The sequence below is a fragment of the Lemur catta genome, chromosome 9 (assembly GCF_020740605.2).
Source record: "Lemur catta isolate mLemCat1 chromosome 9, mLemCat1.pri, whole genome shotgun sequence".
In the NCBI taxonomy this organism is placed as follows: domain Eukaryota; kingdom Metazoa; phylum Chordata; class Mammalia; order Primates; family Lemuridae; genus Lemur; species Lemur catta.
In genome coordinates this window covers 1,049,805-1,067,067 of record NC_059136.1, presented here as the reverse complement: position 1 = coordinate 1,067,067, position 17,263 = coordinate 1,049,805, and the positions used below count along the sequence as shown (strand labels likewise).

The following is a 17,263-nucleotide window of genomic DNA, read 5'->3' as shown; positions in this document are numbered from 1 at the left end:
CCTGCCCGCCCATCGCCCCGCCCCCGGCCCGCCTGGCCCCGCGGCCAGCTCATTACCCAGGCCCCGCCCCCGCCCGCCCATCGCCCCGCCCCGCTCATTACCCAGGCCCCGCCTCCGCCCCTGTCCCTGCCCGCCCCCGGCCCGCCCCCGGCCCGCCCCCGGCCCGCCTGGCCCCGCGGCCAGCTCATTACCCAGGCCCCGCCCCCGCCCCGTCCCCGCCCATCGCCCCGCCCCTGTCCCCGCCCGCCCATCGCCCCGCCCCGCCCCGGCCCCGCCCCGCGGTCCGGCTGAGCTGGTCCCGCCGAGCGCGGCCAGAGGGCGACCCTGGGCCCGCGTCCCTAACGCAGGACGGTCCGAGTAGACGGCCCGACTGTCCGATCCGAGGTCCGCTCCGACATCGGTGCTGACCCCGCGCCAGGCCCGCTCTGCGGGCGGTTCTCTCGGCGGGCGGCCCCGGACCGGGGGCCCCGGGTACCGCCCAGAGTCGGTGCCGGTCACCGAGTCGTCGCCCGGACGCCAGCAAGGACGTCACGCGCTGTCGTCTGCGTGTCCTTTTCTCTGTGAAGACAGAAAAGAGAGCACAGCTGCAGAGTGGCCTTACTGAGCAAAGATACGTTCGAAATATAAATGCAACGTTTTTACAAGTCTAACAAAAGTATTCTAAATATAAATTCAACGTTCTTACAAAAGTATTCTTGAAAAACAAGTTTAAAATTACAAAAGGTATAGGCTGCAAGATAGTTATCGATATATAAACCAGTATTTGAAACTCTTACTTTTTTTTTTTTGAGACAGAGTCTCGCTGTCACCCAGGCTAGAGTGCAGTGTCATCACAGCTCCCTGCAGCCTCCAACCCTGGGCTCAAGCAATCCTCCTGCCTCAGCCTCCAAGTAGCTGGGACTACAGGCACATGCCACCACGCCTGGCTAATTTTCTTCTATTTTAGTAGAAACAGGGTCTGGCTCTTGCTCAGGCTGGCCTCCAACTCCTGGTCCCAAGTGATCCTCCTGCCTCAGCCTCTCAGAGTGCTAGGATCACAGGCGTGAGCCACCACACCTGACCCTGAAACCCTTACTTTCTATTAATTTGCTGTGGACATTCTCAAAAATGCAATGAATTAATTACAGTCAAAAGTCAATGAATTAATGGATACAGCAGAGCTAACTAAAAATGAAAATTGAAAAAAAAATTAAGCCAAAATCCTACATATTGATTTTAAAGAACATTTTAAAGGTTGCAGAACCATCCCAGGATTTGTAAAAATAACTTATTCCTTTATGAGTGTTTTCAAATGACTAATAATGATAAACAGGCAAAGGACTTTCAGGTAAGTTAGAAAGTGTTACACAACTCCTTTGCCCGCAATGCCCTGTCCCACTTCTCCTCTCATCCACTGTCCTGCTGCCTAAGTCACTGTAAATCGTCCTCCTTCTAAGCACACGTTCAGCAGCCAGTCCCAAGTCTCCCAGCAGCCCTCCTGCCTTTCTTCCCTTGCAGTCACCTCTAGAACTTGTGTTATCAAGTAACTTGTCATTTGAATAAAGTATTACGACTGTGAGCGGTTTGTGTTAAAAAAGGAAGAGGAGGCAGCAGAGAAAGGAGGAGGAGAAGAGGAGGAGGAGGAGGAAGGAATGAAGCAGAGGGAGGGCAGGCTGTCCTGGGCTGAATTCGAGGTCTTGTCTAATCGCCCACGTGCAGCCAGCTACCATTTGTTGAGCCATGTCACAGCTGGGCCGCTGGGAGCACACCTGAGTGTCTGCTTGAGCGAATGATGCAGGCGCACTTCTGAACAGCCAGGATGCTGCCAGGTGCCGCAAATGAAGCCGGCAGTTTGGACGTCCCCTGCAGACGCTTCAGGCATGACACAGTGACTGCGGAGCCGGGGAGGCCGCTCTGCAGCTCCGCATCAGGGAGGAGAGGCTGGAGGACGGCGGGCGATGTGACCTAAGCAGCCTTGAAACCAGGAGGCCCGAGATGGGGAGTATTTCAAGTAGAGCTGGCCACCGAGCCCCCCTAGGCCAGGAGATGACCCTGGTGCCAGCCTGCCAAGCCTGACCCGTGGTCACCCGCTGAGGAGCGCAGTCTGGGTACAGCTCTCAGCTTCCGCCGCCAGCCCTGTGTGTCCCTGCCAGGGGCTGACCTCAGTTCTCACAAGTCTGCCCTGGGGAGGGAACCAAGGCCAGCCTCTGGCAGCGGTGGGTGACGTGACTTGTTCTGATAGGTTCCCAAAAGGGGAAAAGGAAGAGGAGAGTGTCCCAACTCTGTTCTGTGGCCTCATAAAGAGGCAACTCCAGGCAGCACTTGGCACCGCCCTGATCGTAGCTACTCAGCTGCCAGGCAAGGAACTGCTCACGTGCTCTGCGGTGGCCCTGCCTGGCCACGAAAGGCAGGATTTGTCTTGCTTATTTTGTGGGTCGTTTTGTCAACACCCAGCAAAACACCTGGCGCAGAATAGATTCTCCATAATATTTAGGTGATTACTACAAAGCCGTTGACTAAAAGCAGAGTCGTCGGTGACCAGTGGGCCCTGCTCCACGCCAGCAACTCGGCACCCTCAGTGTGTGGGGACAGAGGGCCGGGGCCTCCGAGCGCGCACGAGTTGGTGAGAGCCTAGATGTTGAAGGTCGCGTAATGAGAAAACCAAAGCCCTTTCTGGGGGCAGGGGTGGGGCTGGGTGTGTGGGAAGGGGTGTCGGGAAATCTTAAGATAGATTTACCCGCCTGCTAATTATACAGTGTCTGGAAAAGCAAAAGCGTTCTGTTTGGAAAACAGCATTTGAAGTCACTTGCGCGTATACTACATTTTCTTCTCTTTCTCTTTTGGGAAGGGGTGTGTTGGGCGAGTACATTACAACAGTTACAAAAAAGAATTTTAAGGGAAAATATCGCCCATAATCCCACCAACCTACAGTCTTCCCATTTCCGTGGCTTTTTCATCCCCTTTGTGTGCAGGTGATTTTCCTGCCTTTGTGAACGCTGCGTAGACGCGGATTCCGTCTTCCTCCACCTCATCCTCCTGACGTTCCTCCTGTGTTAAATTTTATTAAATACTTTATCTGAATCTATTAAGATAGTCACATGGTCCACTCTTTGTAATCTGTTAATGTGATCAATTTAGATTTTAATATTAAATCCTTCTTAAATAGAATATATAAGTAATAAACAATTTTAAATCTAGAAATTTATACTGTAAAATACTGCTTTCATCTATTTTAGATATTTTGTTAAAAAAGATTGACTGCCAGATAAATCTGAAACCATATGACAGAATGGTCTATTGAGGGTCTTTGTGTTTTACAATTCTCCCAACTGTCCTGCTATTTGAAAATTACGCTCTTTCAACTTCTCTAATCCTACCAGAGAAAGAAGCTTCTATTAGATGGTAATTCAGTGAGAGTGCAGAAGAGAATCAGACACGGGCTAGAAAATACAACATTTAAGTGACAAAGAGAAGTTCTTTCTTGTCTTTGAAGACATGCTGAGGTCTTAAACTCACAGGAATATAAGATTATAATGTATCATCATAAGATCAGTCATGAACAGATGTGAGACAAACAACAGTAGATACCTTACAAACGTAGGAAAGCAGAAAACTAAAAGACCAAAAGCAAAATTAACCACCAGAAAGAATAAGAGAAAAAGTAATACAATGGAGCATTCTGGTTTTCCTTTTTATTTAATCAAAGACTCGTGGATAAACATAAATACAGCACAATTACTTCAGATCATTCTTCATATCGTATACACACAGACTCGTGAGCATAAATCTGGAAGAAACCGGCAGTCAGCAATGAAATGCATGCAGCTTTTTCTTCCCTTGCTCAAAGAAAAAAAAAAAATTAAAACACACAAACTTAGAATCTCATCAGCACACACTCTCCTGTGACAAATGATTCAGACATAAATAGTGGGTGCAAAGAAACTATGTGCTAACATATGAATAACCTTTGTTAATGAAAAACAGAAGCAGCCGTAATGACTGAGATACATTCAGTTACTGGGAACTAGTTGTGCCCTACAGGGCACTACCAAAAGAGAAATCGTGCTGCAGAGAAAAGCTATATATACACACAATGAGAAAATAAACTGCAAGATTAATGCATGCATGTTTAATACTGGAAAAATCACAGCCCTCCAAAATTTCTCCATGTTTGTTATAAAAGCCCTCTGCACTCAACTAAAATTAAAATGATCTTAAAAGGATAATACTTGTAAAGTTTAAGTCTTTTCAGCCACAGAAACTGCAATGGAAATAAATGTTCAGAGTCATTTTCAAAACAAAAACAAAAATCTATTCTTCTGATGACATGCATGATTAAAAGGTCTATGCAAGATACATTGCTCTACATTCCCAATGACTAGGAAAAAAAAGTCAAGTCAATTTTTAGTTTGCAGATGGTCAAAGGATTTTGTATTCCAGCAGGAGTTCAAATCTTCTGGATCTTTTCACCAACAACTACTGGATTTTCTTTTCTGATTTTCTCAGCAGCATCAGCTTTGTAATTGTAAGAGCAATTGTGTACGTCTGAGTAACGGTGCACACCACAGTAAACATTTCCACACCGGCATTCAAACCCTGAAAATGGATTAATAACATACATGAGTTGGATGGAAGGGTGACATAATTAATGGCATAATTAATGCTAAATAGCACAATTTATCTAGGACAGAAATCTAAACTAAAGAGTCATTCTAAATAAATAGTTTCACAAACTACATCGTTAAGATTCACCACCTGACAGCTTCATTTCCTGTTCTGACCTATAAACATGTTTGTACTAGAACAACTCTTAACTCTTCTCTGACTCAGGTTTCTTCACCTGTGACATGGCCACAATCGTTTCCTATCAAAAACACTTGCTAGACTTAAAATGTGAATCATTTTTCAAATCCAAATATTGCACTGTGAAAAATATGCCTACTAGGAGAAGGTAGTCTTAAAATTTAATGAAGAAAGATGAAATAATATCTCTGAAAGAATGCTAACAAACAACTCGGTATCCATACTAGCTTTCCTCTGCCACCCTCCCAGGGAGCTATGAACCGCCCCCGGCTGAGAGGTCAGAGCCCGGGTCTGAGCTACACTGCCCAAACAGGAATCCACCTATGGACACAGGCAAATTACTCAGCCTCTCTGAGCCTCGGTCTCTGCATCTGTAATGGTGGAATAATAAGTTACTCTAAGAATTAAGTGGCGAATGTATTAAATGCTTAACATACGGTAAACACACAATAAATACTACTTCAGGGAAATGCCCAGAGTTGAAGCTAAAACAGAGACATAATGGGTGTTGAAAGTCTTTATACAAAACTGGTCCTTGCAACTGGAGGCAATTATCTTAAGTGAAACGGTTCAGACACAAAAGACAAATACCACGTGTTCTCACACGTGGGAGCTAAGAAACGTGTGCACCTGGAGGCAGAGTGGAATGATGGGCACTAGAGGCTGGAGGGGCAGGGGGTGGGTCACGGGAGGTTGCCTGGTGGGTGCACTGCATCGCTGCACTGACGGATGCACTGAAGGCTCGGACTTCACCACACTGCGACGTACCAATGAGGCAAAGCTGCACTTAGCGCCCACGAACGCACACAAATAGAAAAAATAAAACTGGTCCTGATCCTCAAATTAGAATTGTAAGGCATGATGCAATTGTTGGAAATGGAGCATAGGAATCAATATTTTAACATTAACATTTGATGTGTTCAGAAACATATGCTGTTAATTTCATAACAATGAAGCAAACAACACTAGATTAGACTGACAGATTGGACAAGATGGAAACTATATATCAGTCTTCTAATCATGAAGTCTGAGTTTTTGTGAGATTTAGAAAGACTATCTTTAACACTAAATATGTATATTTTAAAATGTCTAATTTGTCCATGTTTGTATTCTTTAATTTGCCAAGGTATGGGCCGCTCTGAAACATCTTTGATAGCAAACTCTAACCTCCCTCCTTCTTTATTGCTAACCCATTCCTGAAGTATTCTGCACAATGCCTGGCACACGGTAACTGCTGCAACTGCTTTCCAACAATTAACCACAGTACAATTGGCCTTTGAACAACTCGGGGGTCAGGGGCACAGACCCCTGTGCCATCAAAAATTCAGTATAACTTTATGCTCCCCAAAACGTAACCATGAATAGCCTGATGACTAGAAGCCTGACTGATAACAGAAACAGTACATTAATACATAGAATACGTACTTTGTATAGAATAGAATACATATTACACACTGTATACTTACAAGACAAGCTAGAGAAAAGAAAATGTTATTGAGAAAAACTCAAGAGAAAATGTATTTAATATTCATTAAGTGGAAGTGGATCATCACCAAGGTCTTGCTCCTTGTCTTCATGTTGAATAGGCTGAGGAAGAGGAGGAAGAGAAAAGGTTGGTCTTGCTGTCTCAGGGGTGGCAGGGGAAGCAGTTTAACTTTGTAGAAATACATAGTAATTTGTCTGACTTTTTTGCTTTTTCATGTCTCTCAAATGTTTCCATATGGTACCAATCCTTCTTCCACCATTTGCTTCAGTTTCAGTGCCCGCATCGTAGAAGGGCCCATGTCACAAAGAAGTCAAAAGCAGTCCTGGATAACGGAACCTTCTGCCAGATTGTCCAGCGTGGATCTGTTTTCTGGCACTGCTCCTTCTACATCTTCTTCCTCCCTGTCTGGCACTGGGTCAGAAGACTCATCTCCAGCAAGTCATCTTCTTTTCATTCCCCCGGTGTGGTGTTTGTTAGCTCTTGAATTTCTCCAAGATCCAAACCCTTCAGCCCCAACCTTTTTTGCCATATCCACAGTCTCTTTCATGACCTCCTTGACTGACTGCCATATAAATCCTGCAAAGTCATGCACAATCTGCACATAGCCTTCTGCACGAATTGCTTCAGGGCTGATGGCTTTCACGGCTTTTTCCACAACAACATGGCATCTTCAATGGTGTGATCCTTCCAGACGTCCGTGGCATGTTCTCTATCGGGGGTTCTCTTCCATAGTGTTGACAGTCCTTTCCACAGGGTACCATGTGCAATGAGCCTTAAAACTCCCCCCAGAGGCTGAATTATAGACATTGTGTCCTGGGGTAACCGAGAGACTGGCAGCAGGTGTGTACCTTTCTTTCAAGGCACAGGGGGTTAGCAGCTTTATAGATAAGGAAAGTCCCGATCATAAACCCACCTGCATTTGAACAAAACAGCACTAACCTATCCTTTCCTGCCCTAAATCCTGGTGCTCGCCTCTCTTCCTTACTAATAAATGTTCCTTGTGGCATATTTTCCAGCATACGGCATTTTCATCTGCATGAGAAACCTGTTCAGGAACATAGCTCTTCTCCTCAGTGAGCTCCCTAATGGCATCTGGGAGCTTGTCTGCTGCCTCTTGGTCAGCAGAAGCTGTTTCTCCCGTGATCTTGACATTGTTTAAGTCAAACCTCTTTTTAAAATTATCAACCATCCTTTGCAGGCATTAAATTCTCCACTTTTAGATCCTTCACCTTCTTTTTGCTTTAAGTTGTCATATAATGAATTTGCTTTTTCTCAAATCTTGAGTCTAGAGTAGAGGTACGCCCTTTCTAACAGTAAGCCAGCACCCACATAAAAGCTGCATTTTCAATAAGAGACAGAAAGGTAATTCACAAAAAGTGCAAGGTTTTCATGCCTGCTGACGTAGCTGCAACGATGGCTTCACAAATTTCCTTTTCTTTCTTTTATGGTGGTTCTTAGGCCACATTCATTTAGTTTGAAATGGTGGGCAGCTGCAGACCTCAATCAAAGGTGCACATCAAACAATTCAACCTTTTCTTGTCATGTCATGACTTTTCCCTGCTTTTTGGGAACAATTACAGCAACATTAGTGGCACTTCAAAGGGTTCCACGGCGTTGATTCAAGGTTTATGGGACTGCACTAAACACAACAAAAAATATGCGAGCACAGCCAGAGATCACTTTTTTACTATGATAATGCAATTTATGGGACAGCCAAACAGCTACGCAGAGCTGATCGTGTCACACGGCATTTAAGTGGCAACTGCAACACTTGAGCTCACCACAAAGGCAACAGCAGCACAGCATGTGCTACAGCAAATCGCATGCCGTCACGATTTTACACTACATCTTTATGTTTCTCTAACTGCGAATGGCTCCACGTACAGTCTGCAAGTTGTAAGTTTTGATAAATTTTAACTTATACACTAGATGTGTGTATATTTTATAGTAGGAAGATGATAAAACAGACTAGTATCTACATATAGTTTATGCATTCATGACATAATTATTTCTTATTTTTTCTTATATTTCTAGGCTATGTGGTTCATCTTTGAGTTTTTAAAAATTACTGAAAATCTCCAAAAACATTTCCAATATATTTATTAAGAAAAACTCAGGCGTAAGCGGACCTGAGCAGTTCATGCCCGTGCTGTTCCGGGTCAGCCTGTCGCCAGCCGCTCCCTCCACTTCTGTCTGACGGGGTGTCGTGTCCGCCTGCACAGACACTCCGCGCGGCCCACGTCCCCTGATGCACGGTCCCTGCACATGCTCTGCTCTTTTGTGTCTCTGACCTTGGGCTCAGTCGCACGTCCTGCTCCTTGCTCAGGACCCAGCTGAAACGCGTCTTCACGACACTGTCCTTGCTGGTCTCCACCAACGCCCGTTCTTTCACGTCAGTTACTCCCATCCCTCAATTCCCAGAGCATCTCACTGCACCTGACGTACTTCCTTTGCTAAATACTTGGGAACGTTTGTCTCCGTGTCTCTTAGTAACTAACAACAGCATCCGACAGCTGTTCCCATAGTAGCAAACGCCGATCATTACTGCGCAGCCCCAGCCACCACAGCTCGGCTCGCTGCGTGCACGACGCCCGGGACCCACCCCCTGCACAGAAGGTGCCGCAGCCCCCGCGACCCCCCAGTGTCACACTCGCTCCCTGAACCGGGGCCACGTCTTTGCCTTTCCCAGCACCTGGCATGCCGACTTCACTTGGCCAACACTCTCAAATTCAGGTGAAACAGATTTTTAAAAGACAAAGTACTCATTTCACTTTTAGGCATATAAATAATTAAAGCTGTTTTATTTCTTTAAGAAAATTCAGACGCTGAAGTGTATCCAATATTAACTCTCATGGGAACTGAAACAATCTTAACTGAAGTCAGTAACAGTAAGCGATGCATTATTTTAAAATATAATCTTAATTTTAAACCACTTGATTTACCCTTACCAGTAAGTCCCACCTTCTTCCTGCACATGAAACAGCGATTCTTTTTTTGTTTTGGTTTTTCAAGAGACTTGCTTTGCTCTTCAGATGGTTGCTGTGCTGTGTCGGATACTGAAGCTGGCAAAAACAGGAAGGTGACAAAATTTAATTATTCAGTAAGACTTTCCTAACTGGGTGGTTGCTGTCCCTCATGCCACCCCCATGGATCTGTCATTCAGAGGATAAGAGGAATATATCTATTTATTAGCACGAGAAGTGGTTCACACTCAATTACAAAGTTTTGTTGCATGTGTATATACATATATACATATATATATATATACACACACACACATGCAGAAAATAATCTAGAATATATCACTGACACATTAACAGTGACTCTTCAAGGTGGATTATAGATTTTCTTTTTTTGGTTTAAAGTATATTTTCTAATTTTTCTAATAATTGTATATTTGACCAATAAAAGACACACACAAAAATACTTGGGTATTCCACGGGACCGTGCAAAGCAAGAGCCACATGCAAGCTCCTTAATATTGTCTGGGGTCAGAACTATTCCGATTTCTCAGAGAACAATGGAAAAAAACGTAAAACCAAGATTCAGTGGAACACTAAGCACTGTATATTACACATAAAAACATTAAAAATGTTAGAAAGAAGATAAGTTGATGCAAAGAAGCTTTAAAATGTTATAATGAAGATAATAAATTAAGGGTTTTACGTACTGAAACCAAAGCCAGATGTACCAAGATTCAGGTGACAGTACTACTCCTAAACCCTAACTAATGTGCTCACCCCCTTTCTGTTCCTCACCACCCTGGCCCCTTCTGAATGCTGCCGCCAGAGTCAGAGTCTATGATATGACCTGACACAGTATCTTGCTTTATAACAGTTAGTGCTTTGCTATGGGTCAAATTATTAACCTCTCCGATTTCATCACCCAGGAATCCACAGTTCCACCAATCTAACTGGGAATATGCCATGCACCTCTGCTCACACTTCTACCTCTCACAACCTATTGTAAAGGACTTCCTTTTCTCCCTCATCTATCTAGATCCCCTTCTTTTTTAAGGCCAAGACCCTCATTTCAATTCTCTGCAGCTTCTCACTCTAATTACCCCTAACACCCTTATCAAATACTGGGGACCCCACGTGAGCCCCCTCTTCAATCCATGCTTCACACATTGCATACAATCCATCTGCCTGAAGTGAAAATCGCATGATGTTCCCCCTAATGTTTAAAATTCTTTGATGGCTCCCCAGTAACCCTCCCAGGATAAAGCCAGAGGTCCTTCATGATCTTCTCCATCCTTTTTTCTCTAGCCTCATCTCTGACCACTCTTCAATGCTACTCCATGCTTCTGCCATACTGAAGTACCTGTAGTTCCCCGGACTCACATAAACTCCCACCTTTGGGCTCTTGAATAATACTCATTCCATGTCCCTCCTGTCCCTCTCTTTACCTGACTAACTCTAATTTGTCTTTCTTGTTTAAACTTGTATCATCTCTTACTACATTGCCTTGGATTGGGAAACCCTACTAGGAGCTCCATGCCACTTTTCACATTATTGTAATTGCCTGTTTGACTTAACCTGGTTTACCTGAATTCCCCGAGGGCGGGAACCTGTCCTATTCATTCCCATTACCAGGGCCTGCCCCAGTGCCTACTACCATGTAGCGGTAAATAAATACACATCTGCTGCACTAAATTACTGAGTACTTACTTACTGTATTTACACGTCCCGTCCCCAACTACACTACAAGCCTGCTGAGGACGGGGACAGAATCTTATTCCGTTGGAATCTCCAGCACCTCGCACAGTGAAGTACACAGAGGAGATGCTCAAACATTTGCTGTCATGGATTCTAACCTACTTATGTTAACACATTATCTCCTATTTTGACAATATACGACAAAAGGTAAAACACCATAAACTAACGAGTAAAAATGCACTAATGAAGAACTCTATAGCATGGTTTCTTCACCTAGACATGCTAAAGCTACACAGGAGACAGTTCTAGTAATACACTGTGAACATTTTATTTTTGAAACAGAATATAGACATGTAAAACCTTTTATTTTCAATAAATAAATATCCCTAGAATGTAAGCTCCATCAAGTCAGGGGCTGAATGTCTTGTTTACTATTTTATCCCCAATCCCTAGAACAGTATTAAATAAGGTTTGACTATGTGTCCAGAGCTTAAAAACAGTTTAGCTTGCAATTAGAAATAAAACTAGTACATTTATTATCTTTAAAATCTATAAGCCATGATATCTAACCTGTTCTCCAAAAACAGGCTGATATTCAAATAAATTAATACAAATAATGCTATGATGGCAGTAACAGTATCACAATAGTATATTTTTAAATGAACTGGCTTGACTACTGAGACAAACTTTGAATGGGACCTGGAAGTGGAGAAGAGTGAAACCGCATTTACCTGCCATGCACACAAACGCTACCGTATACCCCAACAAAGACATTTCACAGCTTTAACCCTAAAGACCCAAGGCAAATGGTTTCCTTTTAACTGAGGCAAGTGTGCAATGTTAAAGTTAAGGGTATCTAGAATGTTATAAGCTAGGACTCAAATGCAAGACCAATGAACATCAATTACATACCCATGAGGCTAGGGCAGCCGCAGCTTACCTGGAACTAGTCGCTGACAGCCCTGAACTTAACAGTCGACAAATGAACTCATGGGCAAAACAATACAGACTTTGTAAAAGTCTATGATTCCCCCAAACTACCGTTTCCTCAGTTCATATGTAGTCTTAAGACCAAAGAACACCTCATCAAATTTTAGTTAATGTAAAAAGGAGACAATTCAATCTTTAAAGGGGCCACACAATGGCCTACAGGCCAAAGAACCATAATCTTACTGAACCTAAAGCCAAAATAAGGACCGTTTCCTTAGAACTAGGTGGGTGTTTGTACTCTGAAGTGAGCACTGGAAATGGTGGCTGCCCGCCTGTTCCTGAGTAACAGGTGGGTGCCCATGTCGTGTCCCCCAGTCCCGCAGGTCTCTGTGGCAGCCCAGTGTGACAGCGTGCAGGCCGTGAAATAAACCGTACAGCACTTGCTGAACTGGGTTTCAGTGGGCAACCCAAATACACAAAGTCCACCGGCCAGTACTACTAAGATACTTCGCAAAGCACCAGGCAGGTAGAATTAGTGTAACCACCCACATGGAGGATCACATTCAAGAGGAGTAAGGCCCTCTGCTCTGGGTCCTGTTAAAAAAAAAAAAAAGAAAGAAAGAAAGAAAAGAAAAAGTGCACAAATATAACACTAAGTACATAAAACTATTTAGTACCACCTCTCTGTGGGGCGCAGTCATACATACGGTGAAAGATAACATTGAACATCGCATTGACAGGGAGCCCCACACATCGTGTCTGCGTATCTAACTGGTCTTGGCAGTGGATACAGCATCTACGTAATGTAACACGCATCCTTTCCTCACAAGTCACGGCAAAGCCCGTTCCCGAAGCAGACAGCATTTTCAGGCTGGTGACTATTTCTGCTCCACTGCACACCCTGTGCTAATACAGATCAAGGATCAACAGACACTTACTGAAAGGAATGTTAACTTTTACAACAAACCACTGGGATAGAATTCATTTGCCCTCTCTGGCCCTCATTTTCTCATGTGCAAAATAAAGGCTTGAACCAAATGAACTTTAAGAATTCTTTACAAAATGAGAAAATTTTAAATAGTCAAAAGAGAAAATATGCCTGTATTAGTAGCAGCATCCAAAATAAATTAATCATATAATTTTATGCTTTTTAGTAGACACACTAGAAACAGGTAAAATTAATATATTATTTCAAAATGTAATCAATATAAAAAGTTTTAATTAAATATTTTACATTTTGGGAGTAGTCTTCAAAACCCAGTGTATACATTATACTTACAGTGTAACTACCATATAAATATGTGCTAAAAATCTCATTTTGGATTTGGTACATTTCAACAGCTCAATAGTTCCATGAGGCCAGTGGCCACCACCCTGGACAGAGCAACTCTACAGATGAGATCAGTTTCTGTAGCATTTATCTGTGGGGAAAAAACTGCTAATTCATTTTCCCAAAACACTCTCACGCTGTCACCCAGGCTGGAGTACAGGGCTGCAATCACAGTCACTGCAGCCTCCACCTACTGGGCTTAAATGATCCTCCTGCCTCAGCCTCCCGAAATGCTGGGATGACAGGTGTGAACCCCACACATGGCAGCCAAAACACAGCTTGGTGTCATCTTAAAAAACCAAACCAAACTAAAAAAACATTCAAAATGACTCTCTTCCCTTGCCACTGATTAGAACCAAGTACCTTCGTGATTTTCCATTATCTGGTTCCAAACAACCTTTCCAGCTTTAGTTCCAACACACATTTGTCTGAACGGGCCGTTTCCGCAACTGGCTATCTCACTATTTCCAAAATTTCATGTTTTTCTACCTGTGTGCTTTTGCTCTCACAATTTCTCCTCCAGCAAAAGCCCTCTTTAGCTGTCCTTGGGGGTGACATGGGGGTGGATATAATTTACATACCATAATATTCACACTTTCAAGTATACAATTCAGTGGTTTTAGTATATTTACAAAGTTGTGAAATCTCACCACTATCCAATTCCAGAACATTTTAGTCACTCCAAAGCAGAACTCCAAACCCATTAGCAGTCACTCCCTACTTCCACTGTGCCCAGCTCCTGGCAAACACTAATCTTCCTGTGTATATGTCCTATTGTGGACATTGCATATCAATGGAATCATGCAATAAGTGGCCTTTTGTGCCTAGCTTCTTTTATTTAGCATGTTTTCAAGGTACATTCATGCTGTGGTATCAGAATTTCCTTCCTTTTCATGGCTGAATAATAGTCTAGTGTACAAATACCACATTTTGTTTATCCAATTGTATGCTGATGGCCAACTGGGTTTTTCCAGTTTTTGTTATTATGAATAAATGCTGCCATAAACATTTGCGTACAAGTTTTTGTGTAGACATGTGTTTTCAATTCTCTGGGGAATTAGAAGTAAAATGCTGGATCATACAGTAATTTTGTTTAATTTTATAAGGAACTGCCAGACTGTTTTCCAAAGCATTTGTACCATTTTACATTCCTATCAACAACACACGAGACTTCTCCACATCCTTGACAACTTGCTATTGTTACTGATTCTAGCCATCCTAGGGGGTGTGAAGTAGCGTCTCATGCTTTTGATCTCCATTTTCCTAATGACTAATGACACTGAGCATCTTTTCATGTGCTTATTGGCAACTTGTATATCTTCTTTGGAGAAATGTCTATTCAAATCCTTTGCCTATTTTTTAATTGGCTTTTTATTGTTGAATCACAATTATCCACGTATTCTTATCAGATACATGAGATGAAAATATTTTTTTCCCATTCTCTGGGCTGTTTTTCCACTAGTGCCCTTTGAAGCAAAAAACTTTTAAATTTTGATGTAGTTCAATTTACTTATTTTTTCTTTGGTTGCTTGTGCTTTAGGTGTCATATCTAAAAAACAACTGCCTAAACCAAGGCCACAAAAATTTACACCTGTTTTAGGAGTTTCATAGTTTTAGCTCTTATATTTTTTTAGGTCTTTGATATATTTTAGGTGAATTTTTGCATATGGCATGAGGTGGGGAGGTCCAATTCACTCTTCTGAATGTGGATATGAGGTTGTACCAGCCATTGTGGAAAAGATCATTTTTTCCCATTGAATGATCTTGGCACCCTTGTTGAAAATCATTTACCCATAAATGTAAGAGTGTATTTCTGAATTGTTTTATTCCACTGATCTATATGATTATTCTCACGTCAATATCACACAGTCTTGATTATGCAGCTCGTATTAAATTGTGAAATCAGGAATCGTTAGTTCTCCGATGCTCTTGTTCTTTTTCAAGATCGCTTTGGCTACCCTCACCATGCTTCAAGATGGGAAGAAGTACCTGATTTTTTAATGAGATTGTTGCCCTCTGATTGCTCCAAATCAATGTTCTGACAACTTAACTTTGTATGATGTCAGGAACCCTCAGGAGTTGGAAAGAGCCTCAACTTCTAGTTCGTGCTGCCCCCTGCACTGTCCCACTCGGGAACTCAGCTTGCCTGGAGTGTGTCAGTGATACAGAGCTCACCGTCTTAACACTATTTCCCTCCACTGTTGGAAAGCTTCAAAGCTATCTCTTATTCTAAGCCTCCTAGACTCCCAAATCACTTTGGCATCACACAGAATAAGAATATACCTTGCAGTTTACAAAGCTCGTTTTACCTCCATTATCTCAGTAACTTTTAATGCCTACAAAGCGGACGTGCTTACCATTCTCCTTTAAAAGTGATACAAATAAGACTCAGAGAGGTTAAGATATGAAAACAGAAACTATGAATCCAAATTCCATATTTTTTTTGCTATGACCCAAGATGTCAGTGACTGAGAGATTAGCCAAATTTAAGCATATTGTTCAAAAAAGGCAGCCAGCCAAGTATGATAGTTTTAGAGTATACCAAAATGCTTAAAAGTCTGTTTGTAAAAGCTAGCCTTTGTGAATTAGAAATCTGACTTACATTCCTGAGTGACACTATGTGAGGTACTTTTTTAAATTAAAAATGATAATTAAATGAGAAACATGCTGCAATATGCCAAATTCTCAAACATACAAATTCTTCAGAGCTATGAGGCCAAAATGAAAGCAGTACCACCCACGTGGTGGCAGCATATCCTAATTATAGGCAGAATACCTGTAGGGAAAAAAGCTGTTCTGAAAACTCCAATAAAAAATGTTAGGAAATTCTGGCTTAGACACACAGCCGCTACTCATATACCCTCCTCCATCGGGATGGTCTTCCTACCTACGTAAGTGTCCTCTGAGGGGAAGAAAACACACCTGTGTAGCTCGCGAGACCCAGCTGACCCTACTCTGGGAACTGCAGGGGCCTGTGTCAACAGGAACATATGGATCTGCCACCCACTCCCATAAGCAGCACACCGGCCCATGGAAAGATGACTAGTCTAGAGTCGGGTGCCTGGATTCTAGTTCTAGCTCATACGACCATATGATTGAATCAAAGAGACTTTTTCTCTCTTTTCATTCATCTATTAAAATAGATGAGAAAATTTTCTCTGAATTTGTTCTACTGAACAAGGAAATCATCATGAGTGCATGTAAGTATATGTGAATGTATTTGTATACAGTACATACATCCATATACACACAAACACATTTATATTTGTGTATTGTTTATATTAAGAGGCATTTTTAATTCAACATAAAACATTTTTTAAAACTAGGCTATTAAAAAAATATTTTATGTTGAAAACTAATCCTCTCTTAAACTCAGAAAAAACTTATAACTAATTTATCAAAGATTCTGCTATGTTGAAATTATAAATGCTAAACTCTTTTAAAAGGTACTTAAAAGTTAATGCTGGTTTAACCTGAAAGCCAGTCAGATTATATGTGGCATCTAAGTTTAAAAACCTTCTACAATCTCTCCCAAGACGGCACCATGACCGCGGTCTGAACGAACGCACTCAGGCAAGGTGGAGAAACTGCGTTCTTCTCCACATGCCACGAGTGGTATAAAAGCACGTCCTACTACGATAGCTCACTAACCTACAATCTTTCCTCTTTGTCAAACTTGCACAATTGCTATTGTATCCTTACGCTTTATACATTTTTTTTCACTACCAACATTCTAAAATTTGTTCTATCATAAGACATAAGTAACATTTTCATGATTAGCAGCCTGTTTTCTTCCTAACTTCTCTCTCTCTCAAAACTGCTGCACAACCCTTGCCTCCTGAAGTTCTCCTTTGGCATCTGTGGTCTGAAACCAGCCAGGATCCAGGTGGCTGCTGTCTCTGCTCCTTCGCTGACTCAACCTCCTGCCTGCTCCCTTGTTTTTAAACTCTCATTTTTCAACCTATGCTTGGCTGAGATTCCAAATCTCAGGTATAATACTGATCACTCCACACATTAAATGCCTACTATCCATCTACAACCTCCAAATGAGCTCTTTCAGCTCTGGAAGTTGGTAAC

The 17,263-nt window shown here is 42.5% G+C and overlaps 1 protein-coding gene across 9 annotated transcripts in view; it reads right to left on the bottom strand.

Moving 5' to 3' along the window:
- Positions 1 to 3,656: 3,656 nt before the first annotated feature.
- The window catches only part of ZFAND6 (zinc finger AN1-type containing 6), a 69,110-nt gene continuing 55,503 nt past the window's right edge, over positions 3,657 to 17,263 (bottom strand). For all 9 annotated transcript variants that reach the window (XM_045561507.1, XM_045561511.1, XM_045561514.1 and 6 more), the window contains 2 exons: positions 9,217 to 9,330; positions 3,657 to 4,575 (listed from right to left, as the gene is read on the bottom strand). In XM_045561507.1, the coding sequence (XP_045417463.1) occupies positions 4,427 to 4,575; positions 9,217 to 9,330 (263 nt within the window). In that variant the 3' untranslated portion in view covers positions 3,657 to 4,426. The remainder of the gene's footprint in view (positions 4,576 to 9,216; positions 9,331 to 17,263) is intronic.